Source organism: Vulpes vulpes, chromosome X (assembly GCF_048418805.1).
Source record: "Vulpes vulpes isolate BD-2025 chromosome X, VulVul3, whole genome shotgun sequence".
NCBI classification, from domain to species: Eukaryota; Metazoa; Chordata; class Mammalia; order Carnivora; family Canidae; genus Vulpes; species Vulpes vulpes.
In genome coordinates this window covers 41,959,012-41,985,277 of record NC_132796.1, presented here as the reverse complement: position 1 = coordinate 41,985,277, position 26,266 = coordinate 41,959,012, and the positions used below count along the sequence as shown (strand labels likewise).

Sequence of the window (26,266 nt, the reverse complement as noted above, 5' to 3'; positions counted from 1 at the left end):
TCCTTGCATGGAGTTTGCTTCTCCCCCTGCCTGTTTCTCTTCCTTTCTGAGTGTGTGTCTCTCATAAATAAATGGATAAAATCTTTTTAAAAAATACCATACAGAGGGTGCCTGGATGGCTCAGTCATTTAAGCATCTGCCTTCGGCTCAGATCATGATCCTGGGGTCTGTGATCGAGGCCCACATTGGGGCTCCCTGCTCAGTGAGGTGTCTGCTTCTCCCTCTCCCCCCCCCACTTGCACATGAACTCTTTCTCTCTCTCAAATAAATAAATCTTTTTTAAAAAGTATCATACAGAGTAGTTTCACTGCCCTAAACATCTTTTTTTTCTGCTGCTTCATCTCTTCATTATTTTTTAAAGATATTATTTATTCATGAGAGTGAGAGAGAGGCAGAGACATAAGCAGAGAGAGAAGCAGACTCCCTGCAGGGAGCCTGATGTGGGACTTGATCTCAGGACCCCGGGATCACAACCTGAGCCGAAGGCACACTCTCAACCACTGAGCCACCCAGACATCCCTCTTCATTATTTTTTAAATCTGAAGATCCACATTTGTATAGGCTTACTACACCTGAACCTTTGGGGTATACACCTGGTGTGTATACTGTGTGTTATATAACACCTCTGGTGGGGGTCTGTGGCAGTACCTCATAACTCAGAACACCTGAATGTTTCTGCATGATAATGTTTGAATATACACCTTCAAGTGGGATAAATAGGTTCTCACCAGCTCAGATCAGGTTATGATGGCAAATGAATTAGGAGACTTTTGGTTTTCAAAGCTTTTGGAGTTCTGGAATTTTGGACAAGGGATTGCATACCTCTCATGAAAGAAGGTCAAATAAAACCATCTATAATACCAACTTTTAAGGATAGTTTGTCGTATGGTCTTTGCAAGTTTTATGTGTTTATATTCATATACATAAATGTGTATACTTTAAATGCATTCAGTTATAAGTGAGATGTGATGTTTGTGTTTTGCTTTATACAATATATCTTGGCATTCCCTAGCTATACGTAGGGCTTGGGATCCAGGTTCTAGCCAGTTATTCCCTCCTCAACGGCTTCCCTATTCTAAGTGGCTAAAGGGTCACTTAAACTCTTTGAGATACAGCCAAGTTCTTTCCCTGCCCCATCCCCAGGTAGCCAGGTCTGGGCCTTTGGCTGCCTGTGGGAGCCCAGTATTGGATTCCCAGCATGGTCACCAGGGTCAGACAGCAGATGAGACCCTTCTGGGATCAAGTCTCATACTCACACAATGACTACTTTCCTAAAAGAAAAGGTCTCCTCCTCCACATGCATGGAGTGTCGAGCAAGGCTGGGAACTTGACCCTGACCAGTGTCCTTTCAGCCAGTTAGCCAGGCCCTTTGGGAACTGGAGGGCAGGGCCCTAGGGAGGGGGTACAGGCCTTTCCTGTTGCTGACCCCCGCCTCTTCCTCCAGCAGGAGCACTGGTTTGAAAAGGCCCTGAGAGACAAGAAGGGCTTCATCATCAAGCAAATGAAGGAGGACGGCGCCTGTCTCTTCCGGGCTGTAGGTGAGTCTCTGCCTCAGCCTTCAAGGGGCCTAGGGCTGCCCCTGAGCTGTTTCTAGTGTTTATTAGGAGTAATCTCTGAGACTGCTGAGGATTGAGCTTACTGGTGATTCAGGGACTCCGGGCCCCAGCCTCAAGTTAGTATCTGGCCTCTATCCTTTGGTCATAAGGCAGTGCAGTGGTGTGAAAGTAATAATAATAACCATAATAGTGATAAAAATAATGTTACTTAGGGACAGATTGTACTATCAGACACCAAAGGAAACCTTTTTTCATTCTTCCCCAAGCTAGGTAAAAGTAGGGACTATTGTGGTTTCCATTTGTCAGAAGAGACAAATAGCTTAGAACAGAGAAGTGACTTGCCCAGGGTAAGATAGTAGAATTGGAAGTCTCTTGGGATCCCTGGGTGGCGCAGCGGTTTGGCGCCTGCCTTTGGCCCAGGGCGCGATCCTGGAGACCCGGGATCGAATCCCACGTCAGGCTCCTGGTGCATGGAGCCTGCTTCTCCCTCTGCCTGTGTCTCTGCCTCTCTCTCTTTCTCTCTGTATGACTATCATAAATAAATAAATAAAAAAAAAAAATTAAAAAAAAAAAAAAAAGGAAGTCTCTGGGTTGGGTTAGTCTGAGGCCCATGTTCTTAACCACAGTACACTGCTGTCACCCTGGGATCATAGAATTTTTTAAAACTTACACAAAAGAAGAATAGTGAATTCTCGTATACACCCATTATTCATCTTCAAAATAATCATCAACACATGGCCAGCCTTGTTTCATCACTACACTGCCCACTCTTTTTCACTCTCCTGAAACAGCATTTTTAAAGCAAAACCCCAACATTGAATCTTTTTGTTTGTAAACATTTATGTACATTTCTCTGACAGATAAGAATTCTTTCTTTCCTAACATAACCGGTGTCATTATTCTACCTAACAACATTCATAATTTCTTCATACCATCTACTGTCCAGCTGGAGTGACATCTTTTGAGGCCTCTCTGGCTCTGAATCTATGACCCAGGCAGTTTGAAGGTCTTGTGCTAGCATCCAGGGGAACTTTGGTAATGTGATTTGATCCTTCCACTGGGGCTGTGGTATCTCTCAGGGAAAAGGGCCCTCTGATAGGAGCCTTGAGGTAGGAGTCAGAAACCCTGTCTTCTAGTTCTGGCCGTGATTCAAAAACTTCCATTTTTCCAAAAATCTGTTAAATGGTGTTGATTATGAAGGGCTCCTTGAATCTTTACAAGGTCTGCTATTCTCTCACCATGTGGCTAGCCCCCATGTCTACTGGTGGGCTGGACTGACTCAGGCTCCACTCCTGACTGTGCCACTGATTCTTGGTATGAACCTGGACAAAAGCTCTTTTTCCCTGAGCCTGTTTTTGAAGCTGTAACGGAGGCCAAAGACCCAGAGTTGTGACAATTAAATGAGATTACTTCAGTAAATTCCTTCAGTGCCTCTGACACCTAGTAGACCCCCAGGGAACAGGATAGCAGATGGTAAAGTCTGAATACTGTTTACACTAGTGTCTCAAAACCACAAATGTTTTGTCAAATGGGTGGAAGAAGTTGAGTGGGGTGGGTGCTTGCCTCTTCGTTCTGCCAAGCAGAAGAGTTGAGTTCAGGCAGTAGATTCTGCCAGTCTGGGAAAATCCCACTCCTACTTGTGGTTCAAGCCTGTGTTCTCCCTGGGATGTTTCCTAGAGAAAGAACTGGGTTTTGGGGCATCTTGGGCCAAAGGAAAGCAAAGAAAGAATAGGTAAGGGCCTGTTATGTGCTAGGCCCTATGCTGAACCCTCAGGATGGATATGGGGGCGAATGGGGCTGCTGGTAGACTGAAAGGAAGAGAATACAGCCAGGCACCTGGGTCTAGGGTGGTTTTTGAGACAGATGTTAGGGCTGGCAAGGACCTGGCTTGTGCAGTAACCCATATCAACAGCAAAGTTTCATGTGTGTCCGTCCAGCTGACCTCCTCAAACATCCTCTGACACCCCACACTCCCCGCCTCTTCGGGCCTTCCAGTAAAGGGCCTGAGCTTACAGGAAGAGGTGACCGTGGCAGGTTGAAGGCCTTTCCCTATCAGCACTCTGGCTACCCATTTCCCCCAACTGGGCTGCCCTTGGCTTTTCTCTGTAAAACCTCAGAAGCCCCATGGTCACCCCCTGGAAGTGCGTGGCCCCTGGGTCTCTAGTCCTCATCTGGAGGTTTCCCTGAGGCAGAGTGCACAGGACATGTGCCTGGGAAGGGGACTTTGTCCTCAGGCTTTCTACTGCCCCTCTGCTTCCAGCCTAGCTTGTACTGGGACAGTACAAGCAACTGGTGGCAGTTGCCCTGAGCTCCAGATGAGGAGGCCTACAGGTTCTAGCTTCCTGCCACGCGTTTCATAGTGGAAGAAGCACATAACTGAAGGCTGGAGCTGGAGGGGGAATTACACACAGGCTGCTCTGTTGTTCCCTGACCTTGTTTGCTGGCATTCAGCTGGGTGCTTCAGATTCACCTGCAAAATTGGGATTATTATTCTATGAGATGGGAGAAGATTCAGGCTCAGGAAAGGGAAATGATATGCTCAGGGTCATTAGTGGTAGAGCTGGCATGAGAACCCACAGGTGTCCAAAGGACATGTTCTTTCTATGACCCTGGGAAAGCCCTAGCTTCTCAGCTTAGCTATTGACTGGCTGGGTGACCTCAGCTATATTCCTTGACCTCTCTGGGCCTTACTTCCTCCATTTAGGAGCCTGTGGTCCTCTACTGCTGGGAATCCTGAGGCAGGTGGCTTTCTACCCTCAGATTTGCCTCTGAGGTGTGGGTGTCTCTAGTGTGAACCAGTGTTCACTGCTCTTTCCCAGCACCCCTTGTTGGGGACTTGTGAGCATCAGTGAAGGCTTGGATGGATGGAGTGGAAGTAGGAGTCTGAGTTCTTGAGGTATCCTGTGGCCCACCCTGCCCCTTCTAGGCTCAGATAACCTCCTGGAAACATGAGTCTGCCGCTCTCTTGCCCTCTCCCCGTATAACTTATACTCAGCAAAAACCTCTGGCCCTGGCCTTTGTAGGCAAAGTGAAGGCCACACATGCGTCTCTCTGGGCCATGGGAAGCAGCTGGAGCTGTATATGTTACAATGATGGGGCCCAGAACATTAGCCTGGACCATCAGCATTGGAAGGATGGATTTTCAATTAATTTTGACTGTTTTATAAATGGGAAAACTGAGCCCTTACGAGAAAGCCAGGACCCTATTCTGGTCACATAGCCAGCGTCAGAACACCGGTTTGAGGTTGAACTAGGCCAGGAGGAGAAGATTCCCATGGACTATTATGTACACCAGTTTCCATTGGGCTCTTTTGCCCTGCTTCCTTAGTCTTCCCATCTTTGCCATGGGAATCCTTGAGTAGAGGAGTGGGCATCTCAGAGACCAAGCTATTAAGAGGACTGAGTTGTGTTTCCTCTCACCGAGGGTGTCTCCCCCCACTGAAGGTGTGCCATTTGGGGTCGTGGGCCAGGTATACACCGCAGCTCCTTGACAGGCAAGTGAGGCTTTTTTCCTGGCTCATCTCCTCAGTGAGGCCAGGATTCCCACTGGGCCAGGAAGCAAGTGGGGAACAGATCAAGTTCCTGTCTCCTCCTGCTGCTGTGTGTACACACATTTGTGTGGTTTGTTTTTAGATTCCCTGCAGACACCAGGCTTCCTTTTCTGTCCTCAGCAGAACTTGCTGTGGCTCTTCTAGCAGGCAGGCAGGCAGCAACCTGGTGGGGAGGCAGTTCCCAGGTGCCTCTAAAACAAATGGTAGGGCCCTGTACTTAATTAAACACCTTTAGATAGTCCAGGCTTTCCTGCCTTGCTTCTCCACATAACTCTTTGGCAAATAGTGGCTATTTTAGGGAGCCTAAGGAGGAGGGATTACAGTGGTTTGGAGGACCTTCCCCCAGGCAGTAGGGGAAGGAGGTTGAGGCAAGTCTGTTAGAGCTATCAGCTGTTTCTCCCTCCCATGGCAAAGGGTAGGAAGGAGGTGGCGGTGCTGTTTTGTACAGCTTTGTCTCTCATCCAGCCTTTAGTCTTTCTTGGTTAGCAGCAAGGGTAGTTAGTTATTGAATGGGATAGGTCTCTGTAGTTGTGAGGGTGATATGGGTATTTGGCTCAGGGAACATCTTTGGCAGGATCTGCTGGCTTTGTGTGTGTGTGTGTGTGTGTGTGTGTGTGTGTGTGTGCACGCACATGTGTATTTCTATGCTGGTGTCTCAGCGTGCTCAGAGAAAGGACAGATGTGGGGTGTGGGGAGGTAAGATTTATGCTGACCTCTCTAAATTCTGCCCACTCCCAGGCCTTTCCTGGGTTCCAGCTGGTTCCTACTTGTGCAGGTAGGGAAACTGAGGCAGGCAGAATCAAGCCTTTCTCTAGGCAGGCAGATGGCTAAGGGGACAGCTAGATTGGGAGTAGTGGTACACTGGAGCATCAGTGTTTGAAGTCACCAGTTAAACTCTTTGAGAGCCTGGCCTTACCTTCACCGTCCCTAGATGTGTGACCTTGGGCCAACTGTGCCATATTTCTCAATCTCATTCCTCCTGTGTAAAGTAGAGCTTTTTTGGGTCAAGATAGGATAAGTTGGAATGTGAAAAGGCCTTGGTGGAACCAATTCTGCTATCGTCCTGAGGATTTCTGAGCCCTCTTTGGGTTGGGGATAGAGCCCTCTTTGGGTAGTGGGGGACCCCCTTCAGCTGGACTCTGGGAGGGGAGAGCAGGTGCGGATTGCCCACAAGTGCAGCGTCAGCAAGAAGAGGAGTTTCGGTTTCTATCAAAACAAGGTCTCTGAATTCCCCTACCTCTGCAGGTCCTTTGGGCCCTTTTCCCCACCTTGGCCCCCACAGGGAAGTCCAGCTTAGCCCCTTGTCCCCAGTGCCAACTCACTGAGGGGAGGAGAGCTTTCTGGAGGACAAAGGTGGGGCTAGCAAAGTCAGACAAGCACTGCCTCAATGGGGAGGACTTGCTGTGTTTTATCCCTGCCTTGGATGGTTATCCCACCTTAATATCATTGAAAAGATCCTTTTCTCTCTCATTGGGGATGTATTCTTACTCGGTTTCCTTGGTGTTTAGATACACATATTTTCTTCCACATTTATGATCCCAAAACTCTAGGGTATATCTTAGAATCAGTGAGGTGGGTGGTGCCGCTGCTTCCCACCACCCAACAGAAGCTGTCTTTTAAACACATGTACAGTACCATCTGTCAGTGCATCTCAGGATTGAGGAAAGAAAGGGTATTTTACAGGTGGGTGGAGAAAGTCACTTAAGGACCCCGTTTTGTGTGAAGCCTAGACTCCTGGTTTAATGTTAATGTGATTGCTGAAGATTTGAACTATGGACACAGAATGGAGACCTATGGATCTTTGGATTCAGGAAAGGTAGTGAGCAGGACCTGCTGGTATGAGGAGGGACACCCTAGACTCCTTGTCCGGGGCTTTCTTCTGGCTGAGGAAGTGCAGCAGAGATGAGGAAGGACATAATAAGTGGTTCCGGTGACATTCTGATTGACTTGGGGAGGGTTAGCTACCTGAAAGAGTCCTTGTCCACTCAAGACAGAGGGAGCCCCTGGGTTCATTTCTTGAACACATGGTACACCTTAGGCATCCAGCAAACCCTACCCCTGGTCTCAACAGCCCCCTGTGAAAGGGAGAGGAGTTATTCTCCCCACTTTATGGATGAAGACGTTATGGCCTAGAGAGCTCGAGAAGGCCTTGTCCAGTGCCGCACAGCTAGGAGTCAGCAAAGCCTTTCTGCTAGGCAGTGGGGCTAATGGCAAGGGATAGGGGGTGGTTGGGGTGCTTTGTTAGCTTCCTGCAGCTCCCTTCCCTGTTCTAGTCTCCCCTTTCTGCCATTTTCTTGGCATCTGGCACCTCAGGTAGAACCATCTCTCAGGAAATGCCTGTTGATCCTTTCTGAGGAACCTCTCAGCCACCTCCTTGAGCTTGGCAGGCCAGCCCCTATTTAACCCCTTTGCTGCCATCTCAGTTCCTGTTTACTGCAGCTGCTGGCAGCACTGCCTCCTCAGCACCCCAAGCTCCTTCTACATAAATAGCCCTAGGCAGCCACAGCGGGCTCTGTGGTCCTAGCTTCTAAGAAAGGCAGCAGCAGGGGGGCCGCAGCCTCTGCCCAGGGCACGTGACTAGCTGGAAGTGCTGTTGTGGGGGGGTAGGGGAGAGTGTGGCCGCAGAACCCACATCCTTGTTTACATGGTGAAGGGGCTACCCCTTCCTGCCTTCACAACTCCCCTCCCCCTCCGGTCTCTGCACCTCCGAGAGAGGCCTTGAGATAGGCATGGGCCCCATTGCCCCATTTTCTATCTCAGAGTAGCCTTTTTCTCCTTATCTCATAGATTCCTCCAGGGAGGGAGGGGGGAGGGCAGTGAAGGCATTCTTCTGACGATTATTCAAAGGTAGACTGGCGGTCATGGAACAACACTGGGGTGTTCCCTGTGGAACCCTGCCCCTGCCCCAGGGAAATTCTCTCTTTGTCTTAGCCAGTGGACATCAGGCTGTGCCTTGTCTTCAAGCCCACTTTAATTTCCCAGGGAGAAGGCTCCCTGGCTCCCCCAGCCTGTCCATCCACACAACAGGCTGTTTCCCATTTCCCGAACTGTATTGGGCCTTTAGCTGCAGTGGACTTGGCTGTGACCTGCTCTCGGCACTCAGTGGGAGTCAGAGTGGTCAGGCAGAGGAAGCCTGCACACACCTTTGATAAATCTGGTGATAGAAGTGCTCTGGAGGGTGGGAGGGGTGGAAAACTATATAAAGTATACATGGGGGATCCCTGGGTGGCGCAGCGGTTTGGCGCCTGCCTTTGGCCCAGGGTGCAATCCTGGAGACCCGGGATCAAATCCCACATCGGGCTCCCGGTGCATGGAGCCTGCTTCTCCCTCTGCCTGTGTCTCTGCCTCTCTCTCTCTCTCTCTCTCTCTGTGACTATCATAAATTAAAAAAAATAATAATAAAAAATAAAAAATAAAAAATAAAAAGTATACATGGGTTTCTGACAAATAGGCAGCCGAGAATGGTGGAAAAAATGCCCTGAAAAGAGGAAATGGCATGGGTGAAGATCCCACAAGTAAGGCAGGGGGAGCCTGGTTCGTTCTTTGATCAAAACCCCATGACTGACCATTTGGGCCATAGGCTGCCTTTCCTGAATTATGCTTAAGTTATGTTCACCTGTGTCTTATTTCTCTTGCTAGATGGTGTGCTGCTTGCAGACAGGGGCAGGATTTTACTCCCCCTTGTCACCTTCACACTACCCCACTTCCAGTCCCACTACGGGTAGGGGACTCTGAGTTACTGTTCTGTCCCAAGCCTAGTGCTGGTCACCTTACACCCATTATCTCCTTGATCCTACAGAAGACCTGCCAGGGAGTTATCCTGCTTATTCCTGTTTTACACGTGAGGCATGTGAGGCTCAGGACACTTGGGCTGCTTGCCTCTGGTTGTTTAGCTCACTAGTATCTGGCAGAACTGGGCATGGAGCCCAGTTATTTTTATTGTTCTTTTTTATTTTTTTAACCTAAGAAGGCCATGCTGGCTCCCATGGGTCAGGAAAACTGAATTCTAGAGTTGAATCTGTCAGACTGACTTGCTGTGTGACCTTGGTGAAGCCACATACTCTCCCTCAGCCTCAGCTTCCTCATGTGAAGAGTGAGGGGGAGAGTGTGGAATTGCTGGTGCTCGAGGCCACTTAGGGGACTTAAAATGTTTGTTGACTTGTCTGAGTAGCCAGGCAAGCCCTGGACAAAGTCATCTGCCCGAGAGGCCTGTACTCTCTTGTTCTTATTTTTTTTATAATGTTTTTATTTTATTTTTTTTACTTTTTAAATTTTTTAAATTTGCTTATTCATGAGAGACACAGAGAGAGAGGCAGAGACATAGGCAGAGAGAGAAGCAGGCTCCATGCAGGGAGCCTGATGCAGGACGTGATCCAGGATCACACCCTGGGCTGAAGGTGGTGTTAAACCGCTGAGCCACCCGTGCTGCCCTCTTTTGTTCTTTTTTTTTTTCCTCTTTTGTTCTTAAAGACTGTTCCTGCCTGTCTCTTTTTTTTTTTTCCATGACCCCATTCCAGCCCACAAAGCCAGGCACTCTCCAGGCCATAGCGTAGGAGAAGGAGTTTTCCTGGCCCCAGCCCTCCACCCCCAGGGATATTCCATGACTTCGAACTCTTCTCTGGTGGTAGCTCTTGACCCCTGCCTCTCCTTTCTTCTGCCCCCACAGCTGACCAGGTGTATGGAGACCAGGACATGCATGAGGTTGTGCGAAAGCATTGCATGGACTATCTGGTGAGAGACCCTGCAGAGGCCTTGGGGCGGGGGCAGAGTAGCTGCATCTCCTCCCTGCACAGGCCTTGACCCTCCGATCTGTTCTGCAGATGAAGAATGCTGACTACTTCTCCAACTATGTCACAGAGGACTTCACCACCTACATCAACAGGAAGCGGAAAAACAACTGCCATGGCAACCACATTGAGATGCAGGCCATGGCAGAGATGTACAACCGGCCCGTGGAGGTGTACCAGTACAGCACAGGTACTTCTGTGGTGGGTAGATGAGCAGCTGGCTGACCCTGATCTGAGCCTGCCCGGTCCACTGTGGATGCTCCTTCCTTCTCTCTCTCTGTAGAACCCATCAACACATTCCATGGGATCCATCAAAACGAGGATGAACCCATCCGCGTCAGCTACCATCGGAATATCCACTACAATTCAGTGGTGAATCCCAACAAGGCCACCATCGGTGTGGGGCTAGGCCTGCCATCATTCAAACCAGGGGTAAGTGGGTCCCCATGCCCAGGATGACTGCTAGACATAGAGGCCAGAAGCCTCTTTTGAGGTCTTAGTTCTGCCCTAGCCCACAAAAACGCCCTGTCCCCTGGAGTTGCTCTTGAGGTCTCACCTCTATAAAATTCGGGAGTAACAAGGTGATCTCTCGGGGCTCATTCCTTGGTCTCCTCTTGCCTGTCTGAGCTGGCTTTACTCATCTTCTGTGCCTGTTGAGGGTTGGCATTTGGGGCACACCTGGGAACTGTGAACCCAGGCTTGGTCTGGGTATCTTGGCACCCACATGGATCCTCTAATGCTCAGCAGTTCTAGATAGCTGTGGTCACAGAGACTTGATGAGCAGGCCTGGCCCTACTGCTTACTGGCTGTGGGACCTAGGGCAGATTATACCTGTAATCTGGGCTGGCTGCTCGGCAGATACAGAAAGTGCCTAACACAGGGCCTGTGGCCTAGTAGGCACTCAGAAGGTGGCAGTACATTTTCCAGCATATGCTGACATATTCTCATTCTCTCTCATAAACAGTCATCTTCTGGGGATTTTGCTATCTTCTCTTCAGGTTTCACTTCCTACAAACAGAAAGTGCCCCTACCTCATTTTAGGAAATGCACACCCTAACACACGCCCTCCAATGTAGGTTTTTTTGTTTTGTTAAGTAAACTCTTAATTTTAGAATAGTTTTAGATTTACAGAATTACTGAGATTAGAGAATTTACATATTCCCCACTCTGATTAATATATCAGCCTAGAACATTTATCACAATTCTAAACCAATATTGATATTTTAACTAAAGACCATATTTTATTTAAATGACCTCAGTCATTCCCTGATGATCTTATCTATTCCAGGACCCATCCAGGAGACCGTACTACATTTAGTTGTCCTGTCTCCTTTGGCTCCTCTTGGCTCTGACACTTTCTCTGAATTTCCTTGTTTTTTATCTTTGATCTGTTTACAGACTCTAGTTTTGCCTTTTCTAGAATGTCATGGAATTAGAATCCTAACAGCATGTAGTTTTTTTCAGAGTGACTTCTTTCACATAAGTTGATGTACTTAAATTTAAGAATGATCTATGACTTTTCATGGTCTGATCACTCATTTTTCTTTTTTTTAAAGATTGGCTTATTTGAGAGAGAGCGAGCATGCATGAGCAGGAGGGGCAGAGGGAGAGGGAGAAAGAATTTCAGATTCTGTGCTGAGCGCACAGCCTGACATGGCGCTTGATTTGACCCTGAGATCGTGACCTGAGCCAAAACCAAGAATCGGGAGCTTAACCAACTGTGCCATCCAGGCGCCCCACTCCTTTTTTTTTCCCCCTTTTTAAAAAATGAATGCCTTAAGGTTTTTGTTTGTAGACATAATTGTTTATAATGATTTTAAATTTACAAAATAATGGAGAAGATAGTCTACAGAGTTCCCATGTATTCTTCTCCCCCCTGAGCAGTTTCACTGTTACTAAGGAATCTTGGAGGATTGTGATACATTTGTTCCAATATGTGAACAAATGTTGATACATTTGATACATTATTACTAACTAAAGTCATCATGTCTCTTTAGGCTCCCTTGTCTGTGACGGTTTCTCACACTTTCATGTTTTTGATGACCTTGACCATATTGAGGAGTACTGGTCAGGTATATTGTAGGATAGTTCTCTTTTGAAATTTGTCTGATGTTTTTCTCATTGATTACACTGGGATTATGGGTTTTAGGGAGGAAGATCACAGTGGTAGAGTACCATTGTCATTACATCATATCAACGGTATATACTGGGAACATGATTTATGACTGTTGATGTTGACCTTGATCCCTGGCAGTAGTAGTTTTGTCAGATTTTTTCCACTGTAAAATTACTTCCCCCCCCCCCCTCCATTTCCTTTTTCCATACCTTCCTGTTTGGAAGGAAGTCATGATGTACAGCCCACACTTAAAAAAACTGGAGGTTATGCTCCATCTTCTTGAGGGCAGAGTATCTACATAAATTATGTAGAATTCTTCTGCAAGGGAAATTTGTCCTTTGTCTCCCATTTATTTCAGTCAGTATGGACTGAGGTATTTCTTTTATACTTATAGTATTGGATTATAACCCAAAATATAAATTTTGATGCTCACATTGTTTCCGTTTTGCCTCTTGGAGGTCTCTTAGTTGGTTCCTGCACCTCTTTGACATCGTTGTGATGGGGAGTTGTTAGGGGTTTTTTTCTAATTTTTGTTTTTTGTTGGTTTATTTTGTTTCATTTTGTAACACTTTCTTTCTGGCACTATGAGGTGCTCCAAGTTCATCTTGTATATTTCTTGCCCCAGTTCTAGAACCAGTCATTTTTTCCAAGGAGCCCTGGTTCCTTTTATTGGAATGATACTAGAAACCAAGATCTGAATACTGAGTGTGCTCCTTGCCACTGGGGTGTCCTTGCTTCTAGGCCCTTTCAGCTGACAGAGCAAGGAGATATATCTGTGTTACTAACCCATGTGTATACACTTACCTAGAAATATTTCTTTATGTAACCATCCATATCTCTATGAAGCTACAGTTCTTAACTGAGGTCTCCCAACTGGCAAAGGACTTCATGGTTTTACTTTTTTTTTTTTTAAAGATTTTTATTTATTTACTCATGAGACACACAGAGAGAGGGCAGAGACATAGGAAGAGGGAGAAGCAGGCTCCTCACAAGGGAATCTGATGGGAGACTCGATCCTGGAACTCTGGGATCATGCCGAGCCAGAGGTAGACGCTCAACCACAGAGCCACCTAGGCGTCCCAGACTTCATGGTTTTAATTTGCAATTCCCTAGTGACAAATGATGTTGAGCATCTTTTCATGTGCTTATTTGCCAGCTGAATATCTTCTTTGAGGAAATTGTGTGTTTTTAAATTGGCTTGTTTTAACTTAGAGTTTTACATACTTTTTGGACTACTATGCATAGGTAAAATATTACATTTTACATCATAACTTAGTGCACACGTACATGGGTGTGTAGTGTGTATATTTGCATTAAAATAATGTTAAGAGTTTCACTGAGCAATACTTAATGCCTTGAATATGCTCTGGTATTTTTTTATTACTTCATTTTTTTTTAATGCTGTTGTTTATCTCATAGCCTGACAAAAAGCACTCTCCTACAGTGTCCCACAATTCCTCACACCCCTTCTTCCTGCGATGATACCGTTCCCTGTCCCCTTAAATGTCCAAATACTCCCTTCACCCTGTGGACACACAGCTAACTTCTCAGGTGATCTTTTCTTCTGGTCCCATCTGGACACAGGTGAGGACAGCCTCAGCATTACGAAACTGAGTCATTGCTGGGTGAGGCATCTTTAAATTCCAGCACTTGGCTGCCCCAGGCAGAGTACTTCACTCAAGGTGTCTTGGGGTTGGGAGCAGGGCTTCTAAGTATAGAAGTTTAGAATGACAAGTCCCTCTACCCAAACCTGCCTCCCGCCATTTCTTGATAAATTAGGCAGCCTACTCAGGGGGTTTGTTAGTAAGAGTAGCTGCCTTCCTATCTCCTCTCTTCTGGGCCTGTAGGCCCATAATCCCAAACTAGTTCTGGCTCATGGCCAGAGTTGAGTGTCACCCCACATCCCTGTTCCTCCCTGCCTTGTAGTTTGCAGAACAGTCCCTGATGAAGAATGCCATAAAAACATCAGAGGAGTCCTGGATTGAACAGCAGATGCTGGAAGACAAAAAGCGGGCCACAGACTGGGAGGCCACAAATGAGGCCATTGAGGAGCAGGTGGCTCGAGAATCCTACCTGCAGTGGCTGCGGGATCAGGAGAAACAGGCCCGCCAGGTTCGCGGCCCCAGCCAGGTGGGTCCTGGGCTCTGTTATTGGCCTGGCCAAGAACCCCTTACTTCACATGCTCTGCCCCCAAACAGGCAGAAGAAATTAAGCAGTTTTGACATCTGGGAGAGAAGGAAGCTCTCAGCCTGGTCTGTACCACATCTCGGCCTTAGTCTTGGCATCGTGCCTTAGAACTCTCAACACCTTTGCCGAACAAGGTCTTAAGGAGTGAGGGAGGCCAGCCACTGGTGGTGACATGTGGGGATTGATGGATAGTTCTAGAGGGACAAGCTCTTGTTGAATGTCCTTCTATGTCAGGCTCTAGGCTGAAGATGTAAAATCCGGTCAGGCCTGCTCCACTCTCCGTGATCCCGTGTCTACTGAGGGAGACAGATACATCAGTGAGGCCCTTGACCCTGGCTGGGGGACCAGTGGACATGGGCGCCCTGGTCAGTCTTCACACAGCAAGGTTGGATTTTTAGGGCAGGGATGGGGCAAAGCAGGCAGGCATTTGAGGAATCACAAGGAGTTTAGAGTGATTGTAGGTGTTGGCAAGAGTCAGGTAATTTCTACAACAAATATTTATTGCAGGTCTATGCCAGGCACTGTTCTTAGTATATGGGTGGTACATTGGTGAGCCAGGCAGGCCCAGATCTCTGTGCTTGTGATGCTTACATATTCGCAGAGTAGAACAAAATAAACAGTAAATATAATGAATAGACTAGTTGAGAGGTGGGATAGATGAAACATGTAGAGCAGGGCAAAGAGAATGAGTAGGGCTGAGGGGAGCTGAGAGTTCACAATATGAAGTAGTATGGTCAGGGTGGGCAGACCTCAGAGCCAGTGAGATGTGAGCAAAAGCTTGCAAAAGGTGAGGCAGTTAGCTAAGTGCATGCGCCAGGCAAAGCAGAAGGCCAGCTAGAGCAAAACCCTGAGGTGGAATGCATACCCGGGGTGATTTGGGAGTGGCCTGGAGGCCAGGGTGGTTGAGCAGAATGTTATAGTAAGTGAAGTCAGAGAGGTGGTGGGGACAGATTGAGAAGGGGCTTGTGAGCTTTGGTGAGGACTTTGGCCTTTACTGTGAGTGAGGCAGAAGCCTTTGGGAGGGTTGTGAGCAGAGGAGGGACAGGATCCTCCTGATAGCTAGGGCAGCATGGAGCCTAGGGTTTAGGGCAAGAAGCAGGGAACCAGCGAGGTGTGGAGTCTTACCTCTAGTCCCAGTGGTGACGGATGGTGGATGGTGGTGCTGGCTAGGGAGGAATGAGGAAAGGGGATGGAGTCTGAATGTATTTTGAAGGTGGGGGTACGGGTTTCCTGCCAGATTGCCTGTAAGGATGTGAGGGTGGTGGGATTAAGAAGTTTACCTTTGTCCTGTGGTCTGCTGTGTGACCAGGAATGATGGTGGTCATCACAGCCAGGATTCCAGGAGGGAGCCAACCCTCAGGGATGGGGCAGAGGCAGCTCATGACTTGCGTTGGTCCTTTCCTCCTCCTCCTCCTCTTTCTCCTCCTCCTCCTTGTCGTCGTCATCAACCTCCTCGTCCTGTTCTGTTGTCGTCGTCGTTGTCGTCGTCGTCGTCGTCGTCGTCGTCGTCGTCCTCCTCCTCCTCCTCCTCCCCGCCCCCACCCCTGCAGCCCCGGAAAGCCAGCGCCACATGCAGTTCTGCCACAGCAGCAGCCTCCAGTGGCCTGGAGGAGTGGACCAGCCGGTCCCCGCGGCAGCGGAGTTCAGCCTCTTCACCCGAGCATCCTGAGCTGCACGCCGAGCTGGGCATCAAGCCCCCTTCCCCAGGCACTGTCTTAGCTCTTGCCAAACCTCCTTCACCCTGTGCACCAGGTCAGTGACTTGGTGACTGGGGAAGCTTGGGTTAGGAAGTGCTGCCTAGGTTGTGGGCTCCACCTCTGACTGTCCCTCTGCCCCAGGTACAAGCAGCCAGTTCTCGGCAGGGGCTGACCGAGCTACTTCCCCCCTCGTGTCCCTGTACCCTGCTCTGGAGTGCCGGGCCCTCATTCAGCAGATGTCCCCCTCTGCCTTTGGTAAGCCTCCTCTATCTAGGGGCCAGGGGCCAGCTGGGAGCTGGGGAGAGAGGGAAGAAGCAGCACATCCTGAGAGGGGGCTTTTGGAGCCTCTGGCCATCTCCCCAGGAAGACGGGAATTTTCAGGCCCAAAGGATGTGTCCAGAGGGAATCTGTGGGATTTCATAGGCCTGGGGGAGCCTTCTTGTAGAGAAAGAAGCATAGAGGGACCTGGATGGGATCGCTCGAGCCAGGAATCAGCAAAGGGTAAGGAGAAGGTGGGCTGGGAGTGCTCCATCATCCTTTGCTCCTTCCTCTTGCCCAGCAGGTCTGAATGACTGGGATGATGATGAGATCCTAGCATCGGTGCTGGCAGTGTCCCAACAGGAATACCTAGACAGTATGAAGAAAAACAAAGTGCACAGAGATCCACCCCCAGACAAGAGTTGATGGAGACCCAGAGACTGGAGACCATCTCCCAACCCCCACCACTCCTGCCCTCCGGTGCCGCCCCACCTTCTTTGGCTTTCTTCCCTCCTGCCTTCTTCCCTCTCTCCCCTCCTTTCCCTCCTCCCCACTTCCCTCTGGCTGGCCCACCCCTGCACCCCTTCTCATCGCTGCCACCACCACCATCACCTGTCTCTTCGCCAGCTGACGTGCCCTCTTGCCCCCTGCACAGCACCATCCCTGCATTCCACAGGGGACTTGGGCAAGGGTGCCGAAGGTAGGCGAGAGGCACACAGAAACAAACCAACTGGCAGCCAGGCAGCCCCTGAGGAGAGACATTCAGACAGAGGAAAGTCTCCCTGCCCCCCATTCCTTCCAAGATCAGAAAAACTTGTCACCCCGCCTCCACAATGATGCTGGGGAGGTGGGAGGAAGAAGTGGGAATTCCCCTTCCCAGTACCCCAAGAATGTCTGAGCCTTCAATGTTGAATTTTTTTCTTTATTAAAATGTACTTTTATCTTATAAAATCAACCAATCCAAAATGATGTAGACAATAGCAGTGGCTCTGTGAAGGCGGCATCTCTGGTTTGGGAGCAGACAGGCCATGGGGACAGAGGGGGCACAAAGATGTGGTTACTGTCTCTTGCCTCCAGCTCTGTGGAGGTAGGCAGGGTCTAGAGTGCAAGCCGGGGTGGGGGCAGGGGGCAGGTGTCTTGTGGGCTTTGGACAATGAGACTCTTGACCTTGCTGCATTCCTACTGCTTCCACATCACTACCACTGCCACCACCACCACCACTACTACCACTGGGTCTCTTCGGAATCTTGGGGTGGGGGGCACCTTTGAGGATCATGGCTGCTACCGCCCAGGATTTGAGCGTGGGGAGTGGGCGCAGCCTCAGCAGATGGGACACCTGTGCCCTGCAGGTGTTGACAAGATCCACCATCTGTAATGTCCTTGGCACAATAAAACCAAATGTCAGTTTCCCCTGAGCGCCTCTGTTCTATGTGGGGCACAAGGTGGGTGGGCCTCTGGGCAGAGGTGGTGATGGCCTAGGCCTTGGCTTGACCTCTGAGGGCTGCATGCTCTCCAGTAAGCTCTGTCTGTGGGCCCAGAGTTTGTTCATATTTGATTTCACTGCTTACTAAACCAACTTCTGGACCTGTTATTACCAAGAAAGCTCCATCTTTGCCTGCTGCCCCTGCCTCCGTTCTGTCACATGTAGCCTGCCCACCCTGTATCCTGGGTTGTGATGGGAGCAGAGGACTAGGAGCTTGAGGGCTGGGACCGAAGTTCCAATTTTACTGCCTGCCTCCTTCCCTATGTGTGTTTGCTTTTTCCTTGTGATATTTGATGTAGAAATGCTTTGGAAAGGCACAACGGATGCTTCATATCAACGTAAGTGTAGTGGAATTGACTGGAGGGGCCTCTCTGGTGTAAGGAATGGTTAAACCCTTTCTTGTTCATGTTCCCAGTCCTCTGACATCCATGCCCCTGCCTTTCCTTGGCGTACAACCAAGGCAGAGAAGGATGGCTGGCCCCCAGGTTTTTGTCAAGAGTGTATATTGCTGTGCCTCGCTAATGAGGCCCCTATTTAAGGATGCATGTCCAGCTCTGCCAGTGAAGGCATGGTGGCTGAGTGGCCATCTTGTGGGGTATCTGTGGAATCCACTAGTCAATCATCCAGATGTTGGAGAGTTGGTTTGGAACCCACCTTGTTTTTTTCTAGCTATGTGACCTTGGCCAAATCACAGGCTGAGTTTCAAGGGTCCCACCATGTGTACAACAGGAGTGATTAATGTCTACTACCTCACGCTCTCTCTGGTTGTGAGCATTGAGAGAGAATGCATGTGGTCAACATAAAATGTCTGATGGCATGGTGCCTGGCATGTTCTGAGAGCCCAAATGTTAGCAGTTAGTATTTATTTACCTAATGTTGAAGTTTTTTACACCATCTGGCCCCTGCCTACCTATTCTTGCTGCTCTCTCCAGTTTCATTGGCCCTGCCTGGAATTTGCCCTTTCCATATCCTGAGCCCCCAACCTTGTCCTTCAAGATGGGTAGTGTCACCTTTTGAGAAGCCCTGTGTGACCCCATCCATATTCCCATCTCTATCCACAAATATGTCTTTACTCCTTCCCCAATAACTCTGTGATTCACTTCCTGGGCAAGGGCTGTGATGCCTAACTTAATCTGTGTATCTCTAATATCTGCACCCCTGCCAGGGCCTGGCAGGCTTACAGTAGACCCCTAATAAATATTGGATGAATAAGGGAGAGTATATGTGTGTATTTGCTTTCTGGGTGGTGTCTGTGTGTGTTTGACTTCAGTGAGTCTAAGTCTTTACATGCACCTCACAGTGTCACGTTGTGTGACAAGGGCTTCTTTCCAGGTGTGTCAGATGGTGACTGAGTGTGGGACTCTATCTCTGACAGTTTATGTCTGTTTCTAAGACAAGTGCATGTCTGCGTGGGTCTGTCTGTGACAGCGCATCTGTGGTTTCTTTCTGATAGGGTGAATGTCCGTTTGTATTCCTGTGACAGATTCTGGGTAGCTATTTCTGGACAGTTTCAGTGACAACACTGCATGTTTGCTGGTGTATGTGTGTGTCTGGGTCTATCCATGTCTGTTTTTGTGACAGTGCCTATCTATGTGGCTCTGTCGCATAATTACTTATGTCTGCCTTTGGAGCAGTACTTGTGTGTCTCTGGAGCATCTGTGTGTGTCCTCCTGTGACAGACTCAAGGTCTCTCATTTCTGGGACAGTACAAATCTTCCTGTGACAGTGCATGTCTGATGGTGCCAGTATTTTCGTGACAAGTTCTGGTGGTGTGCCTGACAAGATATTTCTGTGTCATCACATGGCAACATAGGTCCGTGTGTATCTCTCTGGAGTGCCTGTCTGTAACAGTGTTTCTCTGGGTGACATTCTGGGACATAAGTGGCAGCATGGCTGCCCAACAGTGGACATCAGTCTCTGTGACAGTACATGTCTGCTGCATGTGTATCTAGGACAAGTTTACATGAATGTGTCTGTAGGTTTCATGTATATCACATGGTACTTTTGTGCGAGTCTTGAGTGCATCTCTATCTTCCTGCGGGGTGAGGCTCAACTGTTTTTCCCAAATTTGTGACTAAGGGTATTTTACCACCTGCCTGAGCTCGTTCTGTCCCCATCTCTTGTCATTTGGAAGCATACCCCCAAGCTACTATCACTCTGACTTGCTAGCATCCCACCCCCACCTAAGGTCCACTTCCCTCTGCCATTCCAGGTTCTGGACGTGCTGGGGGATTAGGGTCCTGGCTAGACGTGGCCAGGTCTGCCCAGGTTAAGGGCCCCAAAACACCCCATAAGCCTCCGCCTCAGGGCGTAGGAATGTTGTCTTTGGCCAGCGTCTCCCGCGGTGGTAGGGGAGCTACCCCTCCCTGAAAGCTGGACAGGTTCTTCCAGGATCCCTGGCTTCAGTTTTGGGGCAAGGCTGCTGGTCTCCTTTTTGGAGACAGGGTCTTGAGTGGCTACAGGCCCGGATTCTTAGAAGCCCGGAGATAACTCTGCGCTAATCTCGAAGCAGCGGCTGCAAACCAACTTCTTGGGAAAGGAGGCGGTGCAGTTATTTTTTTAAGTTTATATCTATATATACACATACACACACATATATAAAAACAACCCCGCACAACAACCAAAACAAATGCGGTTGCTGGAAAGGGATTCCCAGAACCAGTTTCCTCTTCGGGTGCGCCCCCCACATTTGCATGCGGGCCCGGCCCCCGTGGAAGATCCGGGCACGTATTTGCATAAGGGGGGTACTTGAAACGTTGAGGGTGGTATGCAAATAAGGACTGGCTCCGATTGGCTGCGGTACAGCAGGTGCCGCGTCCGGATTGATCAAAGCCAAGTGGGCGGGGCTGTCGCCCGGGGCGACTCTCTCGGGAGGCGCGTGCCCCGGCTCAGTAGCGTTGGGGCTGGCGCGCGCGTCGAATCTTAACGTTGCGCTGTTTGCGGGCGCTTTTGGGCCATCAGCTTCTTTGCCTTCCACCCTGGCGCCCCCAAGTCCTGGCTCCCCAGCCTCGCTACCCCGGGCGTCCACGCCCTGCGGGCTCAGCGGGCTCAATCTGCGCAGCACCACCTCCATGTTGACTAAGCCTCTGCAAGGGCTCCCCGTGGCCCCCGTGACCCCCACGCCGCCGCCAGGTGAGCAAGGCTCCCCTACCGCGACTAGGCCAGGCAGGCTGAATTGGTTGAGGGCGGCGGGGGGGGGGAGGGGGGAGAGGGTCGTGGTCGGGCTCTGCATGCAGCCACCCTGACTTCCTCGCCTCCGCCTGCGTAGGAGGCAAGGATCGCGAAGCGTTCGAGGCTGAGTACCGACTCGGCCCCCTCCTTGGTAAGGGGGGCTTTGGTACCGTCTTCGCAGGACATCGCGTCACAGATCGACTCCAGGTATCAACCACGAGAGTCTTGGGAGGGTCAGGGGTGTTGTGTGTGTGTGCGTCCTTGTGTGTGCGTGTGTGTGGCGGGGGCGGGAGTCCCGGGCTGGGATGCTGATTGACCAGGGGATGAGCCGACAATGTGTGCGTGGTAGGGTCATGAGGACCGCGATCCGGGTTGGTGGGGGTGCCCGAGCACGCGCACGTGCGCGCGCTTGTTTGTGTGGCGATCCAAGTGGGTATATGGGGGGCGGGGGTTCAGGGCAGGGATTCTAAAAGTCCAGGAAGTGAGGCTGAGGAGTGGGGGTCGTAAGGACTCTAGACCCTGGGATCCAGGGGATGTGTATCTGTGTGGGAAGGTGGAGGCCCAGAGCTGAGATTTGGCGGATTTCAAGGGCAGGTGTCCAGCGTGGAGTCCTGAGGACCAGGACCCCGGTACAGAGTTGGGGGGGTCTTGGAGCTGGATGGGAAGGTCAAGGGCTTCGGGTATTAAGAAATTCAGAACTCAGGACCTGGAGTGAGGGGTTCTGAATCCTGAAAAGGGAGAACCCAGGGCCAAGGATGATGGGAGAGGTGAACTTGGTTCTGGGGACTTGGAGGCTAGGGAAGAAGCTCCAGCTCATTTTGGGTTGCCGTGTGGCGAGTTTGGGACCAGAAAGCCTAGGGTGAGGGTCAAGACTGGGAGGGGCCTGGGGGTCGTCTGCTGGCCCCCTCACCTCAGCCCTTTTCTCCAGGTGGCCATCAAAGTGATCCCCCGGAATCGTGTGTTGGGCTGGTCCCCCTTGGTGAGTGTCTTTGGAGTCCCTGACCTGGCGACGCCATCTCTGAAGATGGACTCACCCCCCCCACCACCACTTGCCTTTCTAGGGCTTGTATGATTCCGTGGGCCCTGTAACGGTGAGGAGAACACTCCTACCAGCCTGTGTTTACTCCCCTGTAGTGACATCCACACCTCCATACTGTTCTGACTCACCCCAGCTCCCCTAGGGCCCTTGGATTCTCCCCCTCCAACCCTCCTTTCTCCTCCTCCCTCCAAACACTGTTTCAGGGGCTGCCCGCAGGGCATGCTGGTGGGGGAAGAGGGGCAGAGGTCACTGGTTGCCATGGTGACGGTGGCTGCTTCTCTTCGGCCGTTAGAACGCTAACGGACAACAGGGCGGGTCTGGGCAAGTTGTAGGGGCGGGAGCGCCCTCTGGCGGACTCTGGGGGAGAATGCGCCTGCGCAGGCTGTGGGACCCGAAGGGAGAAGGTTCGCCTGCGCAGTAGCGGAATTTTCATCTCCGTGAGAAAACCTGTCTGCGGCTGTGCATGTCAGAGGACTGGCCAGGAGAGGGCCCCACCTCAGTCAGGAAAGCTGATTCTGGCTTGTCTGTGGGCCCCCACCGGGCTTCTAGCATGGGGTGGCTTTTGTGGCCTAGCATTTTTGCCTTTTTTGAGAACTGTGTGTCTCCAGTTTTGCTTCATCATCAAAGGTTACTGTGTTCCATGGCCCACTAAGTGCTTGCATTCAACACAGTTCTAGATGACAGTGACAGTTTTCTAGTTTAGTGACAGTGACAAAACACATGATAGTATTATTGAGTTCTTACTTTGTTCCTTTGCAATTAATCACTTTCAGATATTTAAGAAATGTATATTGAGCACCTACTATGTGCCAGGCACAATTTTAGGCATTTGGCAAAATATTACATTTATTGAGAGCTCATTTTGTGCCAAGTCCTTTTCTATTCATTGCTTTTACCTATTTAATAATATGTATGAAGCCTGACCCTGTTACCACGCAGTGTTATAGTCAGTGACAAAACACAAACCATTATACAATAGTATTTACTGCTTGCTAACTCTGTGCCAGACCATGCTATAAAGTGCTTTCAACTGTTTAACATTTATTGAGCACCTACTATATGTAAAGCACTGTTCTAATCTAAGATGCCAGTGAACAAAAGATACATTATTACATAATAGTGTTCATCAGTTGCATTTTCAGCAGAAGGCCTTTTATTAACCAAAAACAGATTTATTCATTTCAGAGAGAGCACATGCATGCGAGAGTGGGGGGAGGGGCAGAGGGAGAGAACATCTCAAGCAGACTCCTGTGGAGCTGAGCACAGAGCCCGATGTGGGGCTTGATCCCAGGACCCATGAGATTACCACCTGAGCTGAAACCAAGAGCTGGATGCTCAACAGGGAACCACCCAGGTGCCCCAAGAAGGCCTTTTTAAAAGAACTACTTTCATTTACTCAAACATTTACTGAGCTCCTATCTATAATATGCCAGATATGCATAGGCTCAAAGCACCTTTCCAGGGGCTATGTTTGAGCCCTTCAGACGAAGAAACTGAGAGGCTCAAGTAAGGGAAGTGGGTTGCTGAAGGCCACACAGGAGCATGATGGGCTTTGATGTAAGTTCAGGCAAGAAGTCAGCCTCAAGAGTTGCTGGCCTGATGTCTGTGTTCTCTTTTCTTCCCCCCTCCCCCCACAGTCAGACTCAGTTACATGCCCCCTGGAAGTGGCTTTGCTATGGAAGGTGGGTGCAGGTGGTGGGCACCCTGGCGTGATCCGCCTGCTTGACTGGTTTGAGACACCAGAAGGCTTTATGCTAGTCCTCGAACGGCCCTTGCCTGCCCAGGATCTCTTTGACTACATCACAGAGCAGGGCCCATTAGGTGAAGGCCGAAGCCGCTGCCTGTTTGCTCAGGTAGTGGCAGCTGTTCGCCACTGCCATGCTCGTGGAGTTGTCCATCGTGATATCAAGGATGAGAACATCCTGATGGACCTCCGCCGGGGCTGTGCCAAACTGATTGATTTTGGTTCCGGTGCCCTGCTTCATGATGAACCCTATACTGATTTTGATGGTAAGTCTTCCCTAAATCTCAAGTGTGGGGGGGTTACCTTTTATCTTTATGGTCTCTGGATCTTTAACATCTAGTGCTGGGGTGGCCTGTGCTCCTTGATCTATATTGTACCTTTATAAATTTCTTGTGTTTTATGAGTTTTAATACTGGGGGCTCTCAAGCCTTGTCCATCTTCTGACAGTGCTCAGACCTGGTGAAGGGGGTGTGTTATTATCCAGAATGTTCCTTTTCTGTCTGGTAAAGGGATCCTTTGTTACTTGTAAGGGATTTTTTTTTCTGTTGAGGGGACTCTGTTGTTATAGTTAAAGAACTCCTATTCTGGTGAGGGGATAGTGAGTTCTCTTAATTCTGGCAAGGGGATCATGCTTCCTGGGGAGGGTGGGGTGGGAGAAGGGCATTAGCAGGGAGTGGTCTAATCTCTGTCTTGTGTGCAGGGACAAGGGTGTACAGCCCCCCAGAGTGGATCTCTCGTCATCAGTACCATGCACTCCCAGCTACTGTCTGGTCACTGGGTATCCTCCTCTATGACATGGTGTGTGGGGACATTCCATTTGAGAGGGACCAGGAGATTCTGGAGGCTGAGCTCCACTTCCCTGCCCATGTCTCCCCAGGTGAGGCCTTCACCAGTAGATGCCATTCTTCCCAGGGTCTAGTGCCCCCAACTGACTGCTAATCTCCTATGCTTCTGATCTGCAGACTGCTGTGCCCTAATCCGCCGGTGCCTGGCCCCCAAACCCTCTGCCCGACCCTCACTGGAGGAGATACTGCTGGACCCCTGGATGCAGACCCCAGCTGAGGATGCACCCCTCAATACCCCCAAGGGGGGTCCCACCCCTTTGGCCTGGTCCCTGCTGCCCTAGTCCTAGCCAGGCCCCCCACTAGTTGGAATAGCCGTCCCATGGCATGCCACAGGGATAGATGGACATCTGTTGACCTGGTTATACAGGTCATTTAAAATCCAGTGTTACTAGGGTCAAAGATTGGGGATCAGGGGTCAGGAGACATAAGCCAAGTCTGCCCACTCCCCATCCCAATCCTGCTAAGGAGCCTTCCTCCCAGAATTTATGGTCTCTTATTCTGGAGGGGGCGGGGCTTCCTTGTTTCTCATTTTGCTAAGGGTGTTTATTTGGTTGAAGTTCCTTCCATTCTGAGCCCCAGGACTCCTATTCTGATGAGTTGTAACCCCTACACTGGCACCTCCTGCTACCACCACACACACTTAGTTCAAATGCTCTCACTTGGGCAAGGGTGCTTTCCTTCCAATGCCCCAGCAGCTCTTACTTTAGCAAAGGGACCCATTCCCCCTAGCCCAGGGTCCTATATTCAGTCAAGCTGCTTGCCTACCTCAGCCCAGGGTTGCTTATTCTGGGAGAGGTAATGCCCTATTGTTTTCCCAGGATTTTTTTAAATTATTTTTTAATTATTTTTATTATTTTTATTTTTATTTTTTGGTGAGGGGACCCTACTCTGTTATCCCAAGTGCTCTTATTCTGGTGAGGAGAACCCTACTTCCATGATTTGGGAAGGAATGGGAGATGGACACCACCAGAGTCCGCTAGGATGGGGTAGATGGTTTTTTGGGGGATGGGGTGGGGGAAATAAGTCTTGTCGTTTGTTCTCCTGGGGCTCCCCCTCTCCATCTTTTTCGGATTCTTGCTGCCTCCTTCTGAGCCTGGATTATCCAGTTGCTGAAATGTAAATACTTATGTATTGGTGGGAAGGGAGCTCCAACTGTGTCCTCCTCTTCCTTCTCCCCCTGCCTGGATTATTTAAAAAGCCATGTGTGGAAACCCACTATTTAATAAATGTTATAGAATCAGAAGTGACTGGCCATTTGTAAATTAAGCAAGGAAACCCACTATTTGATAGATGTAATAGAACCAGAAGCAACTGGCCATTTGTAGATGGGGTGAGGCAATTACGGAGCATCTGCTGTGTGCTGAGCCATGAGGGAGGTGGGCTGGATCTCTCCTCTGCCCTTGGGAAGCCTTAGCCTTGTGGTACTATCCTAAAGCTCTTTTATGGGTTCAGTTAAGCGAGACCACAAAGAAAAACTTGATTTCTCCCATTCCAGCTCTTACGTAGCTCCCAGGATGTACAGAAGGGCACCGTGGAGATACTATAGACACTGAAGATGTTTGAGATCTGTCCCCAGTCAAAGATGGCTTGTCTGGACAGAGAAAACTGCCCCCCTCCATTCCAGGGGAGGAAAATAAAGCCCTCTCCCACAGGGGAAAAAAAGACCTTTAGGGTCACCAGTGGGGGGGGGGGGGTGGACACTGACAAAAGCCTTCCCTGCCCTTCGTCGTTTCCCAATAACATCCTGAGTGTAAGTCATGCGTTTTGCCCCTACCTTTTCACCTCTCCCTGGTCTTGTTCATCCCTCTCATCTCCTTCCTCGCTTCTCCACA

General features: G+C 49.7%; 2 protein-coding genes across 5 annotated transcripts in view; both read left to right on the top strand.

The window, feature by feature from the left end:
- OTUD5 (OTU deubiquitinase 5) overlaps positions 1–18,847 on the top strand; it is a 29,433-nt gene extending 10,586 nt beyond the window's left edge. Inside the window, exons 2-9 of one of the 4 annotated variants that reach the window (XM_072743407.1) lie at positions 1,448–1,538; positions 9,774–9,838; positions 9,928–10,084; positions 10,178–10,326; positions 13,937–14,140; positions 15,748–15,949; positions 16,036–16,149; positions 16,457–18,847. In XM_072743407.1, coding sequence (XP_072599508.1) covers positions 1,448–1,538; positions 9,774–9,838; positions 9,928–10,084; positions 10,178–10,326; positions 13,937–14,140; positions 15,748–15,949; positions 16,036–16,149; positions 16,457–16,578 — 1,104 coding nt within the window. In that variant the 3' untranslated portion in view covers positions 16,579–18,847. Of the gene's footprint in view, positions 1–1,444; positions 1,539–9,773; positions 9,839–9,927; positions 10,085–10,177; positions 10,327–13,936; positions 14,141–15,747; positions 15,950–16,035; positions 16,150–16,453 lie in introns of all 4 variants that reach the window. The other 3 variants (XM_072743406.1, XM_072743405.1, XM_072743404.1) reach the window with 3 other exon arrangements.
- Positions 18,848–20,463: 1,616 nt separating this feature from the next.
- Positions 20,464–25,677, top strand: PIM2 (Pim-2 proto-oncogene, serine/threonine kinase). Its single transcript, XM_025982452.2, has 6 exons — positions 20,464–20,767; positions 20,904–21,013; positions 21,735–21,785; positions 23,483–23,855; positions 24,290–24,466; positions 24,552–25,677. Exons 1-6 carry the CDS (start codon positions 20,707–20,709, stop codon positions 24,713–24,715), a joined length of 936 nt encoding a protein of 311 aa, XP_025838237.1. The 5' UTR covers positions 20,464–20,706; the 3' UTR covers positions 24,716–25,677.
- The last annotated feature ends 589 nt before the right edge of the window (positions 25,678–26,266 follow it).